The 18,028-nt window shown below is 45.4% G+C and overlaps 1 protein-coding gene across 7 annotated transcripts in view; it reads left to right on the plus strand.

Moving 5' to 3' along the window:
* Positions 1-6,162: 6,162 nt before the first annotated feature.
* SP2 (Sp2 transcription factor) overlaps positions 6,163-18,028 on the plus strand; it is a 75,390-nt gene continuing 63,524 nt past the window's right edge. For 2 of the 7 annotated variants that reach the window (XM_029574050.1, XM_029574051.1), the window contains exon 1: positions 6,163-6,281. In XM_029574050.1, the coding sequence (XP_029429910.1) occupies positions 6,275-6,281 (7 nt within the window). In that variant the 5' untranslated portion in view covers positions 6,163-6,274. Of the gene's footprint in view, positions 6,286-6,402; positions 6,587-6,988; positions 7,215-18,028 lie in introns of those variants that run through there. The other 5 variants (XM_029574044.1, XM_029574047.1, XM_029574049.1 and 2 more) reach the window with 5 other exon arrangements.

The following is an 18,028-nucleotide window of genomic DNA, read 5'->3' on the forward strand; positions in this document are numbered from 1 at the left end:
ATCACAGAAACCTGGCTAAAAAACTCAGACATAGCTCTAATCAATCAACTACCCACACACCTATATGACATCTTTTCAGTCCACAGACACAAAAAACGAGGGGGCGGCCTTCTACTAGCTACCAAGAAAGAATTCAGACTTACATCACATACAATCAAGTCCGAGTCCAAATTGGAACTGGGTTTATTCAAATCGAAACAACTTCAAATACTGCTAGTTTATGCCCCACCAGGAGTACTAGAAGCGGACGCCTCTCCCCTTATAGAATCTATAGTGAAGCACATCAACACAGACCTGCCAGCCTTGATCATGGGGGACTTTAACCTCCATATCGATGCCTCACCTCACTCTTCCAACTGTGAAGCCCTCCTCACCTCTCTCAATGCAAAGGGATTCAATCAAATCGTCAACAAACCCACCCACGTAGCAGGACACACACTGGATCTGATTTTCATTAACTCTAATTTCTCTAGCACGACTGAACCGTCCCGTACCCCAGTCCCCTGGTCAGATCACTTTCTGATAACCACCACCCTTTCCACAAAAAAACAGCCATACACCCCACAGCACCATTCCACCATCCACTTCAGGAAACCATGTGCATCCGATCTGCTCAGTGATAATCTTTCCAAAGAATTCACAAACTTGGATACATCCAACCCCAACTCAGCCGTACTTTCCTGGCACAAGATCACTGAAGCAGTAGCAAATAAACTATGCCCCACAGTCTCCAAAATAATTAACCCAGCAAAAAAAGGAAAACAACCCTGGTTCTCGCCTGAAACTTAAACGGATGAAGCAAGACCTCCGACACAAAGAAAACAGATGTCGCAAAGCCCCCAATTCATCTACACTATCGGCATACAAAGGAACCCTACATCATTACAGGACCTCTATTCTAAGGACAAAAAGAGAATTCTATGCCAATAGAATCCACGATCTCCAATTTGATGCCAAGGCTCTTTTCTCTTATGTTTCACAAATCACAAATTCAGCCCCTCCGACGATACCAGACGAACAGGCACAAACCAAGGCTAACGAGCTCGCATTATTCTTTCAGAAGAAGATTTCGAACACTCTTGCACTCCTCCCAACCAATACTACCCCCCTCGCTACATTCTCCAATATCCCCAACCTTTCTGGAGCCATTCTCGACAATATCCCCAACCTTTCTGGAGCCATTCTCAACAATTTCGAACCAAACCTCCCCCAGAGAGATCGAATCTCTTCTTAGAGACAGAAACCATCCAGCCACCCGGCAGATAACATCCCATCTAAACTTCTGCTACTTATCCCACACACTATCTCTGGACCGCTGGCCAACATTATTAACTGCTTGCTAACTCAAGGTATCTACCCAGACAGACTAAAAAACCGCTTCGCTTAAACCCCTCCTCAAGAAACAAAATTTAGACCCCAGAGAATTAGTTAATTTCCATCCCATCTCTAATCTCCCATTCTTAGCCAAACTCACAGAGAAACTGGTAAACACCCAGCTCTCAGAATATTTAGAAGAGCACAATATCTTATATCCGTCCCAATATGGCTTTCGCAAATCACGCAACATGGAAACCCTCCTCATCTCCCTAACAGACCATATTATCATGGGATTTGACAAAGGCCACTCTTTTCTTCTAGTCCTTCTAGACATCTCGGCGGCGTTCGACACCGTCAACCACTCCATTCTCCTGAATCGCCTCTCATACATAGGGATATCCGGATCAGTTCACAGATGGTTCAACTCTTTCCTCAGCAACAGAAGCTTTAAAGTCAAAATTAACAATAAAGAATCACCTACTAAAAATTCCCCACTTGGTGTACCTCAAGGATCATCCTTATCTCCTACCCTTTTCAACATCTACCTCCTCCCCCTTTGCCAGCTGCTAACAGATCTCAAACTAATACACTACGCAGACGACGTGCAGTTTCTGATTCCTATAACAGAATCCATTTCAAAATCGCTCACGTTCTGGAACAACTGCCTTCAATCTATCACCAGCCTTCTCAACAGTCTAAACCTGGTCCTTAATGCCACCAAGACCGAACTCCTCCTCATCTCTTCCAACCAAGATAACTCCCCCCCTCAGACCCACCCTAATACCCAGGTCACTCACACTCATGTAAGAGATCTCGGGTTATCCTCGACAACCGCCTAAACCTAAAGAAAATGATCAACATCACAACCAAAGATTGCTTCTATAGACTCCAGGTTTTAAAAAGACTCAAACCTCTCCTATATTTCCACGACTTCAGGACAGTTCTGCAAGCCTTGCTATTTACCAAAATAGACTACTGCAGCACTCTCTTCCTTGGACTCCCCAGCTCTACCACCAAACCGCTACAGATGATACAGAATGCCGAGGCTAGAATTTTGACCAACACCAACCATGGAGACCACATCTCACCCATCCTCTGAAACTTACACTGGTTGCCAGTTAACTACAGAATCTTACACAAATCACTCTCCATTATACACAAATCCATCCACAATCATCTTCAGCTCGACCTCGAAATCCCCTTCAAATTCCACACCTCCACCAGACAGATTAGAGAAGTCTATAAAGGAACTCTGCAAGCCCCTCCAACCAAAGCCACTCGTCTCATCATGACCAAAGACCGAGCTTTCTCGACAGCAGGCCCAGATATTTGGAACAACATCCCCACAGACCTCAGGCTGGAACCCTGCCATCTAACATTTAGGAAAAAACTCAAGACTTGGCTTTTCCGCCAAGCCTTCGCATATACTCCTGATTTATTCTGATTGGCCTAGCCACTCTTCTTGAGCTATGGAACTTCTTACCTCTTCTAAGTACCTAATAAGCACAATCCCTTAATCCTCAATTGTATTATGTTCGTAGTTAACTGCCCTCTCCGGCCTTTCTTTCCGGCTGCCTAAGCTTCCAAGTTTACCCTCCTTGTTGAAATGTAACTTTGCTTCTTCTGTTAAATGATTGTTCTTTGTTACAGTTTACCCCGTTCTATGTAAACCGATCTGATATGGTTCTTTAACCATGAAGGTCGGTATAGAAAAGAGTTAAATAAATAAATAAATAAAGCATCTGCAATGCTCCATGGTGAGACCACACCTTGAATACTGTGTACAATTCTGGTCACCACATCTCAAAAAAAGATATAGTTGCAATGAAGAAGGCACAGAGAAGGGTGACCAAAATGATAAAGGGGATGGAACAGCTTTCCTATGAGGAAAGGCTAAAGAGGTTAGGGCTGTTCAGCTTGGAGAAGAGACGGCCGAGGAGGTGATATGATAGAGGTCTTTAAAACCATGAGGTCTAGAATTGATTATTTATTCTTTCGGATAATGAAGTTAGCAAGTAGCACATTTAAAACTAATCAGAGAAAATTATTTTTCACTCAACAAACAAACAAACAATTTGTTGTCAGAGGATGTGGTTAGTGCAGCTAGGTTTTAAAAAAGGTTTGGATAAGTTCTTGGAGGAGAAGTCCATTAACTGCTATTAATCAAGATGAGTTAGAGAATAGCCACCGATATTATTGGCATTAGTAGCATGGGATCTACTTAATGTTTGGATACTTGCCAGGTACTTGTATCCTAGACTGGCCACTGTTGGAAACAGGATGCTAGGCTTGATGGACCCTTGGTCTTACCCAGTATGGCAATTTCTTATGTTCTTATATATTTTCTATTTTATTCTCCATTCCTTTCCTAATAATTCGTAACATTCGATTTGCTTTCTTGGCTGCACCACACTGGGCAGATGATGCCTAGACCTTTTTTCTGGGTAATGGCTGCCAACGTGGAACCTTGTATCGTGTAGCTATAGTTTGGGTTCCTCTTCCCTATGTGCATCACTTTGCACTTGTCCACATTAAATGCCATCTTCCATTTGCATGTCCAGACTCACAAGGTTCTCTTGCAATTTCTTACAATCCCCTTGTGATTTAACAACTTTGAATAATTTTGTATCATCAGCAAATCTGCCCATCTCCCTCGTTATTCCCATCGCTAGGTTATTTGTAAACGTTAAACAGCAGTGGTCCCAGTACAGATCCCTAGTGCACTCCATTAGTCACCTTTCTCCAATGAGAAAATTAACTATTTAGGCCTATGCTTTGTTTTCTCTATTTTAACCAGTTCTCAACCACAATAAGACATTGCCTCCTATCCCATGACTTTTAAATTTCCTTAAGTCTCTTGTGAGGTATTTTGTCAAATGCTTTCTGAAAGCCCAGATACACTATATCAACTTGCTCACCTTTATCTATGTTTATTCACATCTTCACAAAAATTTAGCAGACTGTTGAGGCAAGACTTCCTTGGACTAAACCCATGTTGGGCTATATATTCTAATTCTGCTATCTTATTTTTTTTAGACTTCTAATATTTGCCTGCAGACATTTCATAACATTTTTTGTTATATTAATAATCTGTTTATCAGCTGACATGGATATTTTGGGATCTTTTTGCTCTGTCTGCTCTTTACATACTATAGTATTTATTGTAACCACCCCTGTTTTGTTAGTATCCATTAAAGATACATCATTCCAAACCATGCACTTCTGAGTGACTAGAGGCTTTCCCCTATCATCTATCTCATTTTTAGTCCCAGCAGCCTGGTTCCATTCTGGTTATGGTGGAGCCCATTCCATTGGAAATGGCACACCCTTCCCCAGAATGTTGCCCAGTTCCTGAAAAATCTAAAACCCTCTTCCCTGACCATCATCTCATCCATGCATTGAAACAGCCTAACTCTGGGGTCTTGCATACAGATCAGGGCGCATTTCTGAGAATGCAACTCTGGAGGTTCAGTTTTCCTACCTAAGGGCTTCATTTTCTAAGCATTTTTTCCATAGATACAGAATGATAGAAAAGCCTTAGTAAATGCCTTAAATTTAACCTCCTGTACCTCTCTTTTGCAGCTTCCTATATCACAGTGACAGTTGGCTCCTCCCCAGCACTCTCTAAAATCTTATCTAGATAGCATATCTGGTATCAGGCAGGCAAGTTACCAAGCAATCCTCAGACCCACTAAGGTGATGCTTTCCTTTCAGGTAACCTTGCTCAGGTAGGAAGGGCGAATAATGTTTTTAAATAAATAAAGCAACACAGGGGCTGCTCTACAAGTCTGCCATTCTAGCTTCCAGAGATCAGACTCTGATGGGCTACAGGACTTCCAATTGCGGTTTGGAACTAAGCAGGTTAACTTGCCAGAACATCTTTTTCTAACAGTATTCACACAACTTTAATGGAACTTTTACCCTCTTGAAAAACGGTAAGGAAGTTGTCTACTTTTATTAGAAAGTTTTTGTATTTACTGCTACAAACTTTGTTCTAAACTAGGAAAAGATTAAACCTGTAAAGAGGAGAGATCGATTACAAGACTGAGGGGAATCGAGCAGCGGGGTTGACGCGAAGGTAACTGCGCAAGCTCTGGACAAGTGTGGCATCCTGACCTAGCAGAGACCAATACCGGGCTCGCCGCTGTCCGATGACGTTACCCATAGCGTCACCATCCTGGCTTGCTCGTCCACGGAAAAGATGGCAATCTTAACCCTAGGTGCACCTAGCAGCGCTACAGAACGACATCCTGCAGGAAATAACTCTACAATAACAGATGCTGCTGACTTCCGTATTCTATGTGCGTTCGACTCTGAAACTTTTGCGCAGCTGAGAACTGGGGCATCTAAGTTCAGCTAACACCGCTTCCCGCTTCACCAAGACCCAGCCCATAACGTAGGCCATCCTTAGCGGCAACATAGACCCAAGCCCAGCCCACTACAAGCAAAGCCTTGCCTCTGACTACGTGTTTATCTATCATATCACCCTTGACCCCTATGACGTCAGAACTCCACCGGAAACTACAAAGTTCTTTAGCTCCAAATGTAGGCGGGGTTATGGCGGGCTCTTAGCACACACCGCCTACTTTCTTACGGGGGTGGGGCTGGACTGCCTGTCTCTCACTAATAAGGGGGCGGTGCTTGCTACTTCATTGGATTAAAGTCCAATCAGTCAGGTTTAAGCTAACGAATCTGTTGGCTCTGCAGACGCCCATCATAGCAGGGAGGCTTCCAACCAGAAGAACCTCACGTTCTCTTTCCCATTGGCTTGCAGTACGGTCGATCATCTTCCGTCCCTGAATGCCAAGCTATTATTGGTCAGGCCCCCTGCCCATTGCTCGGTCCTTTGCTTACCATTGGTGAGACTATCTGTCGCTCCGAGTGGTTGTGTGCAGTGATTGGTTGTAGCAGGGCGGTGTCGCCGTCTGCCGGGGTTCGGGGATGAAGGAATGGCGTCATGAGCGGTGGGTAGGAGCCGTACTTTGCTGTCTCAATTTTCGGGCCGCTCGGCAGTGGCGGGGCTCGGGGTTGCTATTGCGCTCTGTTGCGAGCAGGAAGGAGCCGCGCTGTGGCTGGGTGGGGCGGGCCTCGCCCCGGGGAGGAAGGGCCTGTTTAGGGAGGCGGGACCGACCTGGCGGCGGTGGGGCTGCGTTTCCGGAGTAGGCCTGGGAGCCGGCGGAAGAGTCCAACTTATGGGGCTGTGGCAAGATGTTAGCAGGGCCACCCTAGAGGAAGAGACGTATGCGGTTGGCAGGGTAGTGGAGATGGGGTGAGTTGGGGGTTTGTATGATCTGTGGATAGTAGAGAGATGTCTGATGGGGAGAGGAAAGGGAAATGGGTGATGTGCATGGAGTGAGTCGGTATGTGTGTGAATGAGGGTACGTAGTTGTTGGGGGAGGATGTCAGGGAAGGGTGTGGAAATGGGGGGTAGGGAGATGTCTGACTAGGGGTTTATATGGGGATGGAAGAGTGAGATGGGGGTGTTGTGTATAGAATGAATAGGGTTGGGCTTAGCGGGATATGTGTGAATGGGGTCGGGGTGGTGTGTGGGGATAGGGTATGGGGTGAGTGGGGTGTTCGTAGGGAGATAATGGAGTGGTGTACGGTATATAGGAATGGGGCTAGTGAGATGTGAGTGGAGGGGATGGGGTAGGGAGGTAGCGGGTGTTGTGTATGGGGATACAGTGAATAGGGGGAGTGTATGGGAATAGGATAGTGATGTGAATGGAGGGATGGATCTCCAGATTCAGTCCCAGCTTTGAAATGACCATCGCCTTTTACCTAGTTGAGAGATACAAATCTATGTTCAGAGCTATCAGCAACTGTGCTATTGAAACCCCATTGATTGTGTGGCACATGCAAGCCCCCAAGTGCGTGAACTTGGAACTGACCCTTTGGTAAGCTTTACATTTGAGACACTGGACGAGTCTGATAGTGAATAAATTCATTTTCTAAGTTTTGATTTAATAGCTTGGATTCATGATGGCTTTTACAGGATAAAGGCTGCTTTTTATTATTTCTGTGCAAGTTCTCCTTTTTCAGGACTTTCATGCACAGAAAAAATAATATATATATACTGTTGATAGAATCCATCTGATATTAAATGTATTGGCCAGGATTGGCTGCATCAGTAATGAACAAGTAAATAAATGCATGGTTTCCTTCAGTACTTCAGTACTTTTTTTTTTGCTTAAAATAAGGCATGTATGTTTGACATCAACAGTGAATATTTAAAAAGAAATTATTTTAAACTAGCGGACCCATGCCACGCGTTGCAGTGGCTGAGTCAGATTCTTTGCCCTCCCTTCCCCTTGCTCATTTAGCTGAGTCACTCATCTTCTTCCCCCTTGGTCACCCCCCCCCCCCTTCCCTCCCCTGTCCCCACTCCAACTCTGTCCCCTCACACTCACCTCTCCCCTCATTCTTCCTCCCCTGACAGTTACCTCTCTCCTCATTCTCCCTCCCCATACTGTCACCTCAGTGACTCCCCACCCGGTGAGGGCTGTTTTGTAACCTTTCGGAGATGGTGCACATTTTGTGTATGTGTTTGTGTGTGCCCTCCCCCCTTTGCACCCCAAAGTAATCCCCACAGAAACGTGTTTATATAAGCCTCCCCCCCCCCCAGGCCGGCAAAATAGACTAACCCACAAGAGTTGCAGAATCTCGGACCTGCCCCCTGCCCCCCCCCCCCCCCCGAACATGGATGCAAGAACATCCCCACGCCCCCCCCCCCCAGGGCCCGACGATACCTTTCAAAAATGGTGGTCGGTGGAGCGGGCGTTCGTTCCAGCATGGAAGTATTGGCGCCGGGCCCTCGAGGTGGAGTAATGGGAGTGGTCGTCTCGCTAAGATAGTAAGGACGAAGGTGCGCGGTTGCCAGTTCAGAAAATGGCGTCGACGGGCCCTCGCCCTTACTATGTCACATGGGGTACTGCCGCTATTGGCGTTCCCGAGTGTCCTAGTAAGGGAAAGAGCCGTTGGTGCCATTTTGATTGCTGGCAGCCTACAGCCGTAGTGTATGCGATGTGTCCTGGAGCGGTGTTGCCCCCCCCCCCTGCTGTAGCAGCCCGAACTATTCTGCAGTTTTCTGTGGATTCGGAGGTTGAGGGCAGTAAGTAGAAAGTCATGTGCATGAGGGGTGTGAGGATCGTGGTTGTGTGTGAGTTCGTAGGGTGTGGGAATTGAAAACATGTGGTATTTTGTGGGTTTTTGTGTGTTTTTTGAGGGTGTGTGAAATAAGTACATTTGGTGTGTGTGGGGGGGGGTGTGAGGAGGGTGGATTTGTGTCTGCTCTGAGGGTGTGTGAATCGCAAACATTGGTCACGTGTGTGTGGGGTGTGAGCGTTTGTGCAAGGTGTAAGAGCTTCCGCTTACGTCCACCAGATGTCGCTGTTTTGTGGAACCAAATTTTAAAACTTTTTTACCAGCCCCCGGTGTGACATATATGTAATGTAAGTGTAGAAGATCCTTGCCGTATGTGAGGTGAAGCTTGTGTCCAAATTTGAACGCAATCGGTTAAGTGGTTGCTGAGATTAGCGATTTGGTACAAACTATTTAACATTTTTATTTATATAGATATAACAAGTTGTATGATATTTTCTTTACTCTGACAGGTGGTACTTATAATGTGACCTAATGTTAACATTTCTGAGCATTGAGCTACAAAAGATGCATGAATACAGTAAAACCTGAAATGTACAATTCAAAATGCATGGACAAGTGCTGCTGAGTGATGCTAGTTGCATTCTGATCAAGTGCTGTTGATTCTGTGGCCTTGGACTTAATGCTTCTGTGCCTTGACTTAAGGTGTATTCTCTACATAGGTGGAGCTTGCTAGGGAGGGGGGACTACTATGATCTCTATTTTGAGCTGGCATTTGTCTAGTGTATGCACTTCTTGTGCCATAGATCAATCCTGTTACATTTCTGGGCTCTTTGAGTTTGCAGGTTCTTGAAGTTTGTCTCAGTTAGATGGAACTGAGAAGCTTTATCAGACTTGTAGGGCTATTTTGTAAGGTTAGAGCAGATCATACGCGCACAAGTTTCCTTGTTGGTCCCCTGCCAAGCAGAGACGAAGATTGTTCCTGCATGCAAACAACAAAAAAGGAAGTCTGAAGGAGTCTTGGGGACTGAAGTATTCTAGATGATTTGTAGATTACCATTTACAGTCTTAATTTTTTAGGGAAGCGTGACTGCTAAAAAGACAGCTAAAATGACTGTCCTACAGATTGAGAGGCTGTGAACAGTGCTGACTTTCAGTGAATCTTCTGAGGTTTGATTTGGCTGCTTGAACACATAGTATCCTTGTCCTTACAGTGTTGTACCATGGGCTTCTCTATGATGATTGGAACATTGTGTTTTCTTTGGGTGACATGAAATGATTAAGAGTTCAGTGTGCTTTTTATTTGTGGTTAGTACTGCTATCCCTCTTCTGTTTTCTCCTTTCAGACAAATTTGATGCTTCACCAGTAAACATTTGTCACAGAGACACCCTTGATTTTCTTGGAAGAATGTACCTTTTATTGGAAGCCAGTTTTAACTGGGGAAAAAAAACCTCAAACATTTCAATTTTCAAGGCATTGGCAGAAAACAAGAGAGACAAGGGGCAGTGGAGTAAAGAATTAGCCTGGAAAGGAAAAGGATTAGCAGGTAGTTTGCCAAACAGTAAAGAATTCTGCACTTTAGCCCACATTCCTTTCCATGTGATTTATGCCTGGATTAGCTGTCCCATGAAAGATTGGAAATAGTCGGGTTTCCTGATGACACTAGAGCATTCCCTCATACCTGAATGAGTTTTGCTGTAAAGTCCTGGGTTAATGGACTCATGTAGTGGCATCACTGAGCAGCTTTAGTGAAGCTTTCTTGGGGTGTTGACTTTTTAAAATTGTGTTCAGAGAGGGAAACTCATAATTGTGACTAGAACGATGTAATGGTAAAGTTCTGAGCTAGATAAAGACTTGGTATTGGACTGGTTGTAGTGCAATGCCAAAGGGCACAAGAATTATGACTGGCAGCGTGGGAAGGTAGGACCATGGAAGGCGCAGGATATACGTGTGCGTCTGGGGGAGGAATTCAACGAGGCTCATCATATGACTGCAACCAGAGATGGGGGGATTCCAGAGAGCCAGGATATTCAGGTTCATCTGGGGGGGAGAGGGTTGAAACTGCAATCCAGAGTATGGGGGGATTCCAGAGAGCCAGGATATTGAGGTTCATCTGTGGGGGGAGAGGGTGGATTGCATCCAGAGATGGGGGGGATTCCAGAGAGCCAGGATATTCAGGTTCATCTGTGGGGGGAGAGGGTGGACTGCATCCAGGGATTGGGGGGATTCCAGAGAGCCAGGATATTCAGGTTCATCTGTGGGGGGGAGAGGGTGGAAGAATAAAATAAGCTCCTGGGGGCACACAGAAGTGTGAAATACTATCCTGAAATCACCTTGTCTCTGTGCCTCAGTTTCATATCCCAAGTATTGCTTATGGTATGATTGAAGTCCAATTCATTGGGTTGGGACTATAGAAACAGATAGATATTATACATTACATCCAGACGTGCACCATTGAATCTACTTCTTGCTGTAAGCGTGGCTTGTGGTAGCAGAGATAGTGACATGTAAGAGCTGAGGAAGCAATTTTGAAACGTCCCATAAGGCTTGCAGGCCTGTGGCTATATTGTGTCCATGGTCCTGCACGTTTATTTTCAAAGGGAAAGTTTCTGTGGAGTTTGTTTATGCCAGCGGGGAATGTGGGTACTTAATACTGCTTTGCTGCAGGTGTAAAACCTGTGTGTGAAAGTCATTGGTATTTCAGTCTGAAATCTGTGTATTTCCCATCGATAACAGGGCTGAATCAGCCATGCTGTCTTGGGCTGTCCATCAGGCCCAGGAATGTGGAGTTTTTCAAAGCTATTACACAGAGTTCAACTCTGTGCGGCTGCGCGTGAGTTCCCACGCAGCGAAAGCAGATTCCCAGTCTGTTTTTTCTGCGAGCGGGAACACACGCAGAGCTTCAGATCTCCTCAGTGAACAAAGTTCTTCAGTGAAAGAAAGTTTAAAAAAGTCAAAAATGAAAGAAGGTAAAGTGCCCAGGCCATCAGGGTTTTAAACCCCTGTACCTGGGCAAGATAATGTCGATGACAGACGGCCACTCTGCCTGTTACGTGTGTCTGGGCCCAGACCACGAACAGGCCACCTGTAAGCACTGTGGCAGAATGTCGCTCAGGGCAAGAAGCCAAAGGGCAGAAAAAATTGAAAACCTAAAATGAGCTCGGAGCTCTTATCCCCCCCCCCCCCTAAAATGAGCTCAGAGCTCTTATCCCCCCACCTCGGAATTGCACTCTTCACCGGGACCGGAGAAGCAGCAAGCACCGATTCCAAAGAGGACAGGCTCATTAGGATCTTCCTCCTCGGGCGCTGGTGAGGGAGAAAAACGCCAGGAGCATGCTCACAAACAGGGCCATTCGCCGGAGAGGACATCCGCGCCACGATCGATGCAGCCTCTGGGGCATCGGGTTCGGCACAGCACTCGAAGCGGACAAGTGCTTCGCCAACGCAACCTTCGATGCCGGTGCTGACACCGGCGCCGATGCCATCAACACCGGCGCATCCATCTAAAAGATCAGAGCTCGAGGTGACCACAACATTCGATGCACCCTTCGATGCAAAAGGGGCTAAAGTTGACGCATCCACTAAACAAGGCTCATAAGTACACACTTAGCGCATCAGACCTCTCAGAGACGATGAAAAAAGGAAGACAAAGGAGTCACTCACCACCCAACCATCTATCGGAACAAATTCCAACCAAACATTCACATAAAAGGAAACATGGAGTCCAGTCACATACCTCAGGTACTTCCACACCTGCGGACCACTCAACACATTCATGACCACAGAATGTTTCACCTTTAAGGCTCAGCTCTGGTCGTGTTTGATCTCCGCCATTGCAGACTGCTTCTGAAGATGACTGGGTGCAGGTTTCCTCCCATTCATTTCATTCCTTATCGTCCTCCTTGCAGATGTTCTCCGATTTGTCCTCGGTATCGCATACATGACAAAAGGATTCAAATTTACAAGATCCTATCCATAAGAAACGGAGACTAGAAGAAGGGTTGCTACCACAACCTGTCCAACCAGAACAAAGAGATTCTGATATCTTACTCGCAGCCATTCCTCGATCAGTTCCACCTACAGTAATACCTCCTCAGATGCCGGAACTGGCACAGCAAGCGTTAGCACAGGTTTCCACTGCTCTCTCTGGACTCTTTACTTCAATACAATCGGCGCATCCACTTCCTCAACCTTCCCCACAGATTCCGTAACAATCTCCATCACGTTCGAGAGAACAGTCTCCTCCACGGCCCAGGAGTACTTCTCCAGGGTCACCGGCTCCAAGCTTTCTGGTGCCAGAACAACCAAGTCCTCGCATAAAACCTCAACAACCAATTTCTATACAGTCTTTTCCTATCTCCTCAACAGGATCCCTTTCGGATCCTGCTGAGGAACCACAAGAGCCATACTCACCCCCGGAGGATCATACATAGAAACATAGAAATGACGGCAGAAGAAGATCGATAGGCCTATCCAGTCTGCCCAGCAAGCTTTCATACTTATTTTCTCATACTTATCTGTTACTCTGACCGCTGAGTTCAGGGCCCTTATTGGTAGCTTTTTGATTCTAATTTCCTTCCACCCCCGCCATTGATGCAGAGAGCAGTGTTGGAGCTGTATCAAAGTGAAGTATAAGGCTTAATGTTTGAGGGTATTATCCGTCGTATCGAGCAAGTTACCCCAATGTTTGTATACTCATACTGCTCAGATCAATGCCTTGTTAGATGTTGGCTGGATGTAAATCCTATTTCTTCATTCCCCCCTGCCGTTGAAGTAGTGAGCTGCGCTGGATATGCATTCAAAATGAAGCATCAGGTTTAATTTGTTAGTAACCGCCACAATAAGCAAGCTATTCCCACGCTTATTTGTTTACCCAGACTGTGGTACCTTGTTGGTTGTTGCCTTAATGCAAATCCTCTTTTCCACATTTCCTCTTGCCGTTGAAGCATAGAGCAATGTTGGAGTCGCATTAACCGTGTGAACGTTTATTGAATAAGGGTATTGTTCACCAGGTAGTAGCCATCATTCCTGCAAGCCACCCCTCTTCTCTTCATTCCCATCCTCCAGGCTTTATGGATCCACAGTTTTTATCCCACGCCCCTTTGAAATCCTTCACAGTTTTGGTCTTCACCACTTCCTCCAGAAGGGGTGTTCCAGGCATCCACCACCCTCTCCGTGAAGAAATACTTCCTGACATTGGTCCTGAGTCTTCTTCCCTGGAGTTTTAAATCATGACCTCTGGTTCTGCTGATTTTTTTTTCCAACGGAAAAGGTTTGTTGTTGACTTTGGATCATTAAAACCTTTCCAGTATCTGAATGTCTGTATTATATCACCCCTGCTCCTCCTTTCCTCCAGGGTATACATATTTAGATTCTTCAGTCTCTCCTCATAAATCATTTTATGAAGACCATCCACCTTTGTGGTCGCCCTTCTCTGGACTGCCTCCATCCTGTCTCTGTCCCTTTGGAGATACGGTCTCCAGAACTGAACACAGTACTCTAGGTGCGGCCTCACCAAGGGCCCTGTACAAGGGGATCATCACTTCCTTTCTGTTTATGCAGCCCAGCATTCTTCTGGCTTTAGCTATCGCCTTGTCACATTGTTTCGCATACTTCAGATCGTTAGACACTATCACCCCAAGGTCTCTCCTGCTCCGTGCACATCAGCCCTCCCCCCCCCCCCCCCCCCCCCCCCCCCCCCCCCCCCCCCCCCCATCGAATACATTTCTTCCTGATTTCCACACCCCATATGCATGACTGCACTTCTTGGCATTGAATCTCAGCTGCCATAACTTCGACCAGTCTTCCAGCTTCCTTAAATCCCGTCTCATTCTTTCCACTCCTTCCGGCGTGTCCACTCTGTTGCAGATCTTAGTATCATCCGCAAATAGACAAACCTTACCTTCTATCCAGTCCGCGATGTCGCTCACAAAGATATTGCACAGAACCGGTCCCAACACCGACCCTTGCGGTACTCCACTCAGCACCGCTCTCTCTTTAGAGTAAGTTCCATTTACCATCACACACTGTCTTCTGTCCTTCAACCAGTTTGCTATCTAGGCCACCACCTTGGCACTCACACCCAAGCTTCTCGTTTTATTCACAAGCCTCCTGTGCAGGACCATATCAAAAGCTTTGCTAAAATCCAAGTAGATGACATCGAGCGCTCGTCCTCAATCCAATTCCTTAGTCACCCAATCAAAAAAAGTCGATCAGATTTGTCTGACAGGACCTTCTCTTGGTGAAACCATGCTGCCTCTAGTCCATCAATTCTGCTGCTTGTAGATAGTTCACTATTCTTTCCTTCAGCAGCAACTCCAATACTTTTCCCACCACCTAGGTGAGGCTAACCGGCCTGTAGTTTCCAGCCTCCTCTCTGCTCTCACTCTTGTGAAGCGGGACCACCGTCTATCTTCTCCAATCACTTGGCATCACTCCCGATTCCAGGGATCTATTGAACAGGTCACACAGCGGAGCTGACAGTACATCTCTGAGCTCCCTCAGTATCCTGGGATGAACCTCATCAGGCCCCATGGCTTTGTCCACCTTCAGTTTTCCTAGCTCTTCCCATACATTCTCTTCCGTAAACGGAGTTTCATCCATTCCACTCCCCTGCAGTTTCTTGTTAACTAGCGAAGGTCCTTCTCCGGGGTCTTTTTTAGTGAACACCGAACTGAAGTGTTCGTTTAATATTTCTGCCATTTATTCATCTGTCTTCACCCATTGATCCTTTTCACCTTTCAATTTCAGTATACCACTTTGGACTTTTCTCCTTTCTCTGATGTATCTGAAAAATGTTTTGTCACCTCGCTTTACTTCTTTAGCAGTCCTTTCTTCCGCTTGACTTTTCGCTTTCTTGATTACTTTCTTTGTCTCCCTCAGTTCCACCAGATATTCTTCCTTGTGATCCTTCCTTTGGGATCCTTTATATTTCTTAAACGCTGTTCTTTTAGCTTTTATTTTGTCAGCCACCTCCTTTGAGAACCAGATAGGTTTCATTTTTCTCTTGCTTTTCTTTACTTTTCTAACATAGATTGGTTGCCTTGGTAATTGCTCCTTTTAGTTTGGCCCACTGTTGTTCCACATCTCTCATGTTCTCCCAGCCTTCTAGTTCTTTCTCCAGGTACTTCCCCATTTCAAGTCAGTGTTTTTGAACTGCAAAACTCGGGTCTTCATGCGACTTCTCCATATCCTGTTTATGATATGAAACCATACCGTTTGATCACTGGTGCTGAGGTGGGCACCCACCTAGACATTAGAGACATTATTTCCATTAGTGAGCATTAAATCGAGTATAGCGCCCTCCCTCGTGGGTTCCATTACCATTTGTTTCAACAGAGCCCCTTGCAGGGCATCCACTATCTCTCTACTACTGTTAGATTCCTCAGGAGGGATTCTCCAGTCTACATCCACAGATTAAAATCTTCAACAATCACCACTTCTCCCTTGTTCCCCATCTTTTGGATGTCTTCAACCAGATTTCTGTCTAGTACTACCATTTGATTTGGAGGTCTAAACCACTCCAATAAAAACAGATGCCCCATCATCCTTTTTTAGGATGGACCATAAAGCTGCTTCTTTGCCCCACCTTCCTTGCAGCTCGGATGCTTGGATATTGTGTTTGACATAAATAGCCACTCCTCCCCCTTTTCTGTCCTCTCTGACCTTCCTTAAGTTATATCCCGGTATGGCCTTATCCCATTCATTTAATTATTTATTGAGTTTTATATACCGTCATTCGGTTTTGTCATAATAAAGCCATCATAAAGGTTTACAAAACGTCTCCGTGGCACAACAATGTCTAAGTCCGCCTCCACCATTAGGGCTTGCAGATCTGGGATTTTATTGCCTAAACTACGAGCATTTGTGCTCATAGCTTTCCAGCTAGTCTGGTACAGGTTACTGCTTTTGTTGGACTCCCTTTGTGACTTAGCTGACATTTGTTATCTCCTTTGCCCTTTTTCATTGCATTTGTATTTGGGGGGTGACATTTTAATGTCCTACTGTCACCCCCATCCTCTAGTTTAAATGCCTTGTGACATAGGATTTGAATTTGAATTTATCTCTTAAGATCCTTTTTCCCTCCACAGACAGATGTAAGCCATCTTTGACAAAGAGCTTTTTTTCTGTTCCATACACGGCCCCAGCCCCCAATATATCTAAAACATTTTTTATTACACCAGGATTTGAGCCATACATTGAAATTATCAATATGGCTTAGCCTCTCCTTCCCCTTACCATGAACAGGTAACACTTCTGAAAAGGTAATGGTTGTCGCCATGTGACTAATCTGCTTCACTAGAGACTGGAAATCTCTCTGTACTGCTTGGATACTGTTACTAGCAAGGTCGTTGGTTCCCAGATGGATGATAATATCAGCTTTAGAGTCTTTGCTTTCTTCTTGAATTATTTTGACTATCTGAATAGCATTTCTAATGGCCGATGATCCTGGAAGGCATTTGACTGTAGTGTTTCCCTCTAGAAGAGTTCCCAAATTAGTGCCTCTGATGACAGTCACCCAGCACAATGAGCTTTTTTCTTTGGTTATTGATTGTATTTTGGAATTTCTGTATGCATTGGGTTTCTTCTTTCTTTTCAGATATCACGTCTATCTCTTTCACCAGAGCTTTGTACTCATGTGATACAGATAAGGCGTTTTGTACTCGTGTCACTTGAGAGAGCGTGTGTTTCCGAATCACCGGTCTTACTCTACCAGAGCCCACCGTGATCATGTTGATTTTTGGGTTCCTTGTTGCCCTGTGTAAGTGGGGGGGGGGGGGGGGGGGGGCGAGTGGGCTGCACAGAATGGGTGTCTGTGGGTCACAGGACTTATCCTACCTGAGCCCACTGTAAACTTCTTTTTCCTTGAGGGTTTTTTTTTTTTGCGGTAATGAGGAATTAATTTTGGAATACCTTGAAGAGGGTGAAACTTTCTTTAACATCTAATTCTGCTTTAGCCAGCTTCTTTTTGAGGGAAGAGAGTTCTGAACAAATGGGGCAAGCCCTAAGTTTCCAGATAATTTCCCTCAATATAAAGGTTCCACAATTGTTGCATTGGATAGTCTTCATTTTGGTAAATTTGATGGATAACACCTGAGGAATTACCAAATTTCCACCCTCTATTGTTGCCAATTATGTATTCAGGCAGACTATATCATAAAACCAACCCCAGGGGTGGGTGGGTAGAGGGGCAGGGAGGAAGGGAGTTAAACAGTTAACCGTTGGTCAAGGTTGTTCTCAGGACCCTGTATCTGCAATTGAGTCTGAAAAGACCCTCCCCCTGATTGGCTTACTTAGTTAAACTTAAATGTTTTTACTTAGCTGGACATTAGAAGCTTTAGTGCTTCCTCTCTCCTGGCTGACCACAGCCCACAAAGGATCTGATTGCCTCTGATTGTCCCCTGCTGGCTCTGAGTCAGCAGCCCCCAAGCTAGTTACAGCCCCCAAAATAATATCTAAACAGAGATTTAGTGACAGCTAAATCCAAATAAAGAGAGGTCTAGAAGTTTTTACCTACCCAAAATTCATTGACAAGGTGGGTTCAGCTCTACATTTAGAAGTACAAAAGGTACCTGACCCTCGGTCAGAAACCCCTAGGTCTACTAAAGA

The sequence above is a fragment of the Rhinatrema bivittatum genome, chromosome 12, assembly GCF_901001135.1.
Source record: "Rhinatrema bivittatum chromosome 12, aRhiBiv1.1, whole genome shotgun sequence".
NCBI lineage: Eukaryota > Metazoa > Chordata > Amphibia > Gymnophiona > Rhinatrematidae > Rhinatrema > Rhinatrema bivittatum.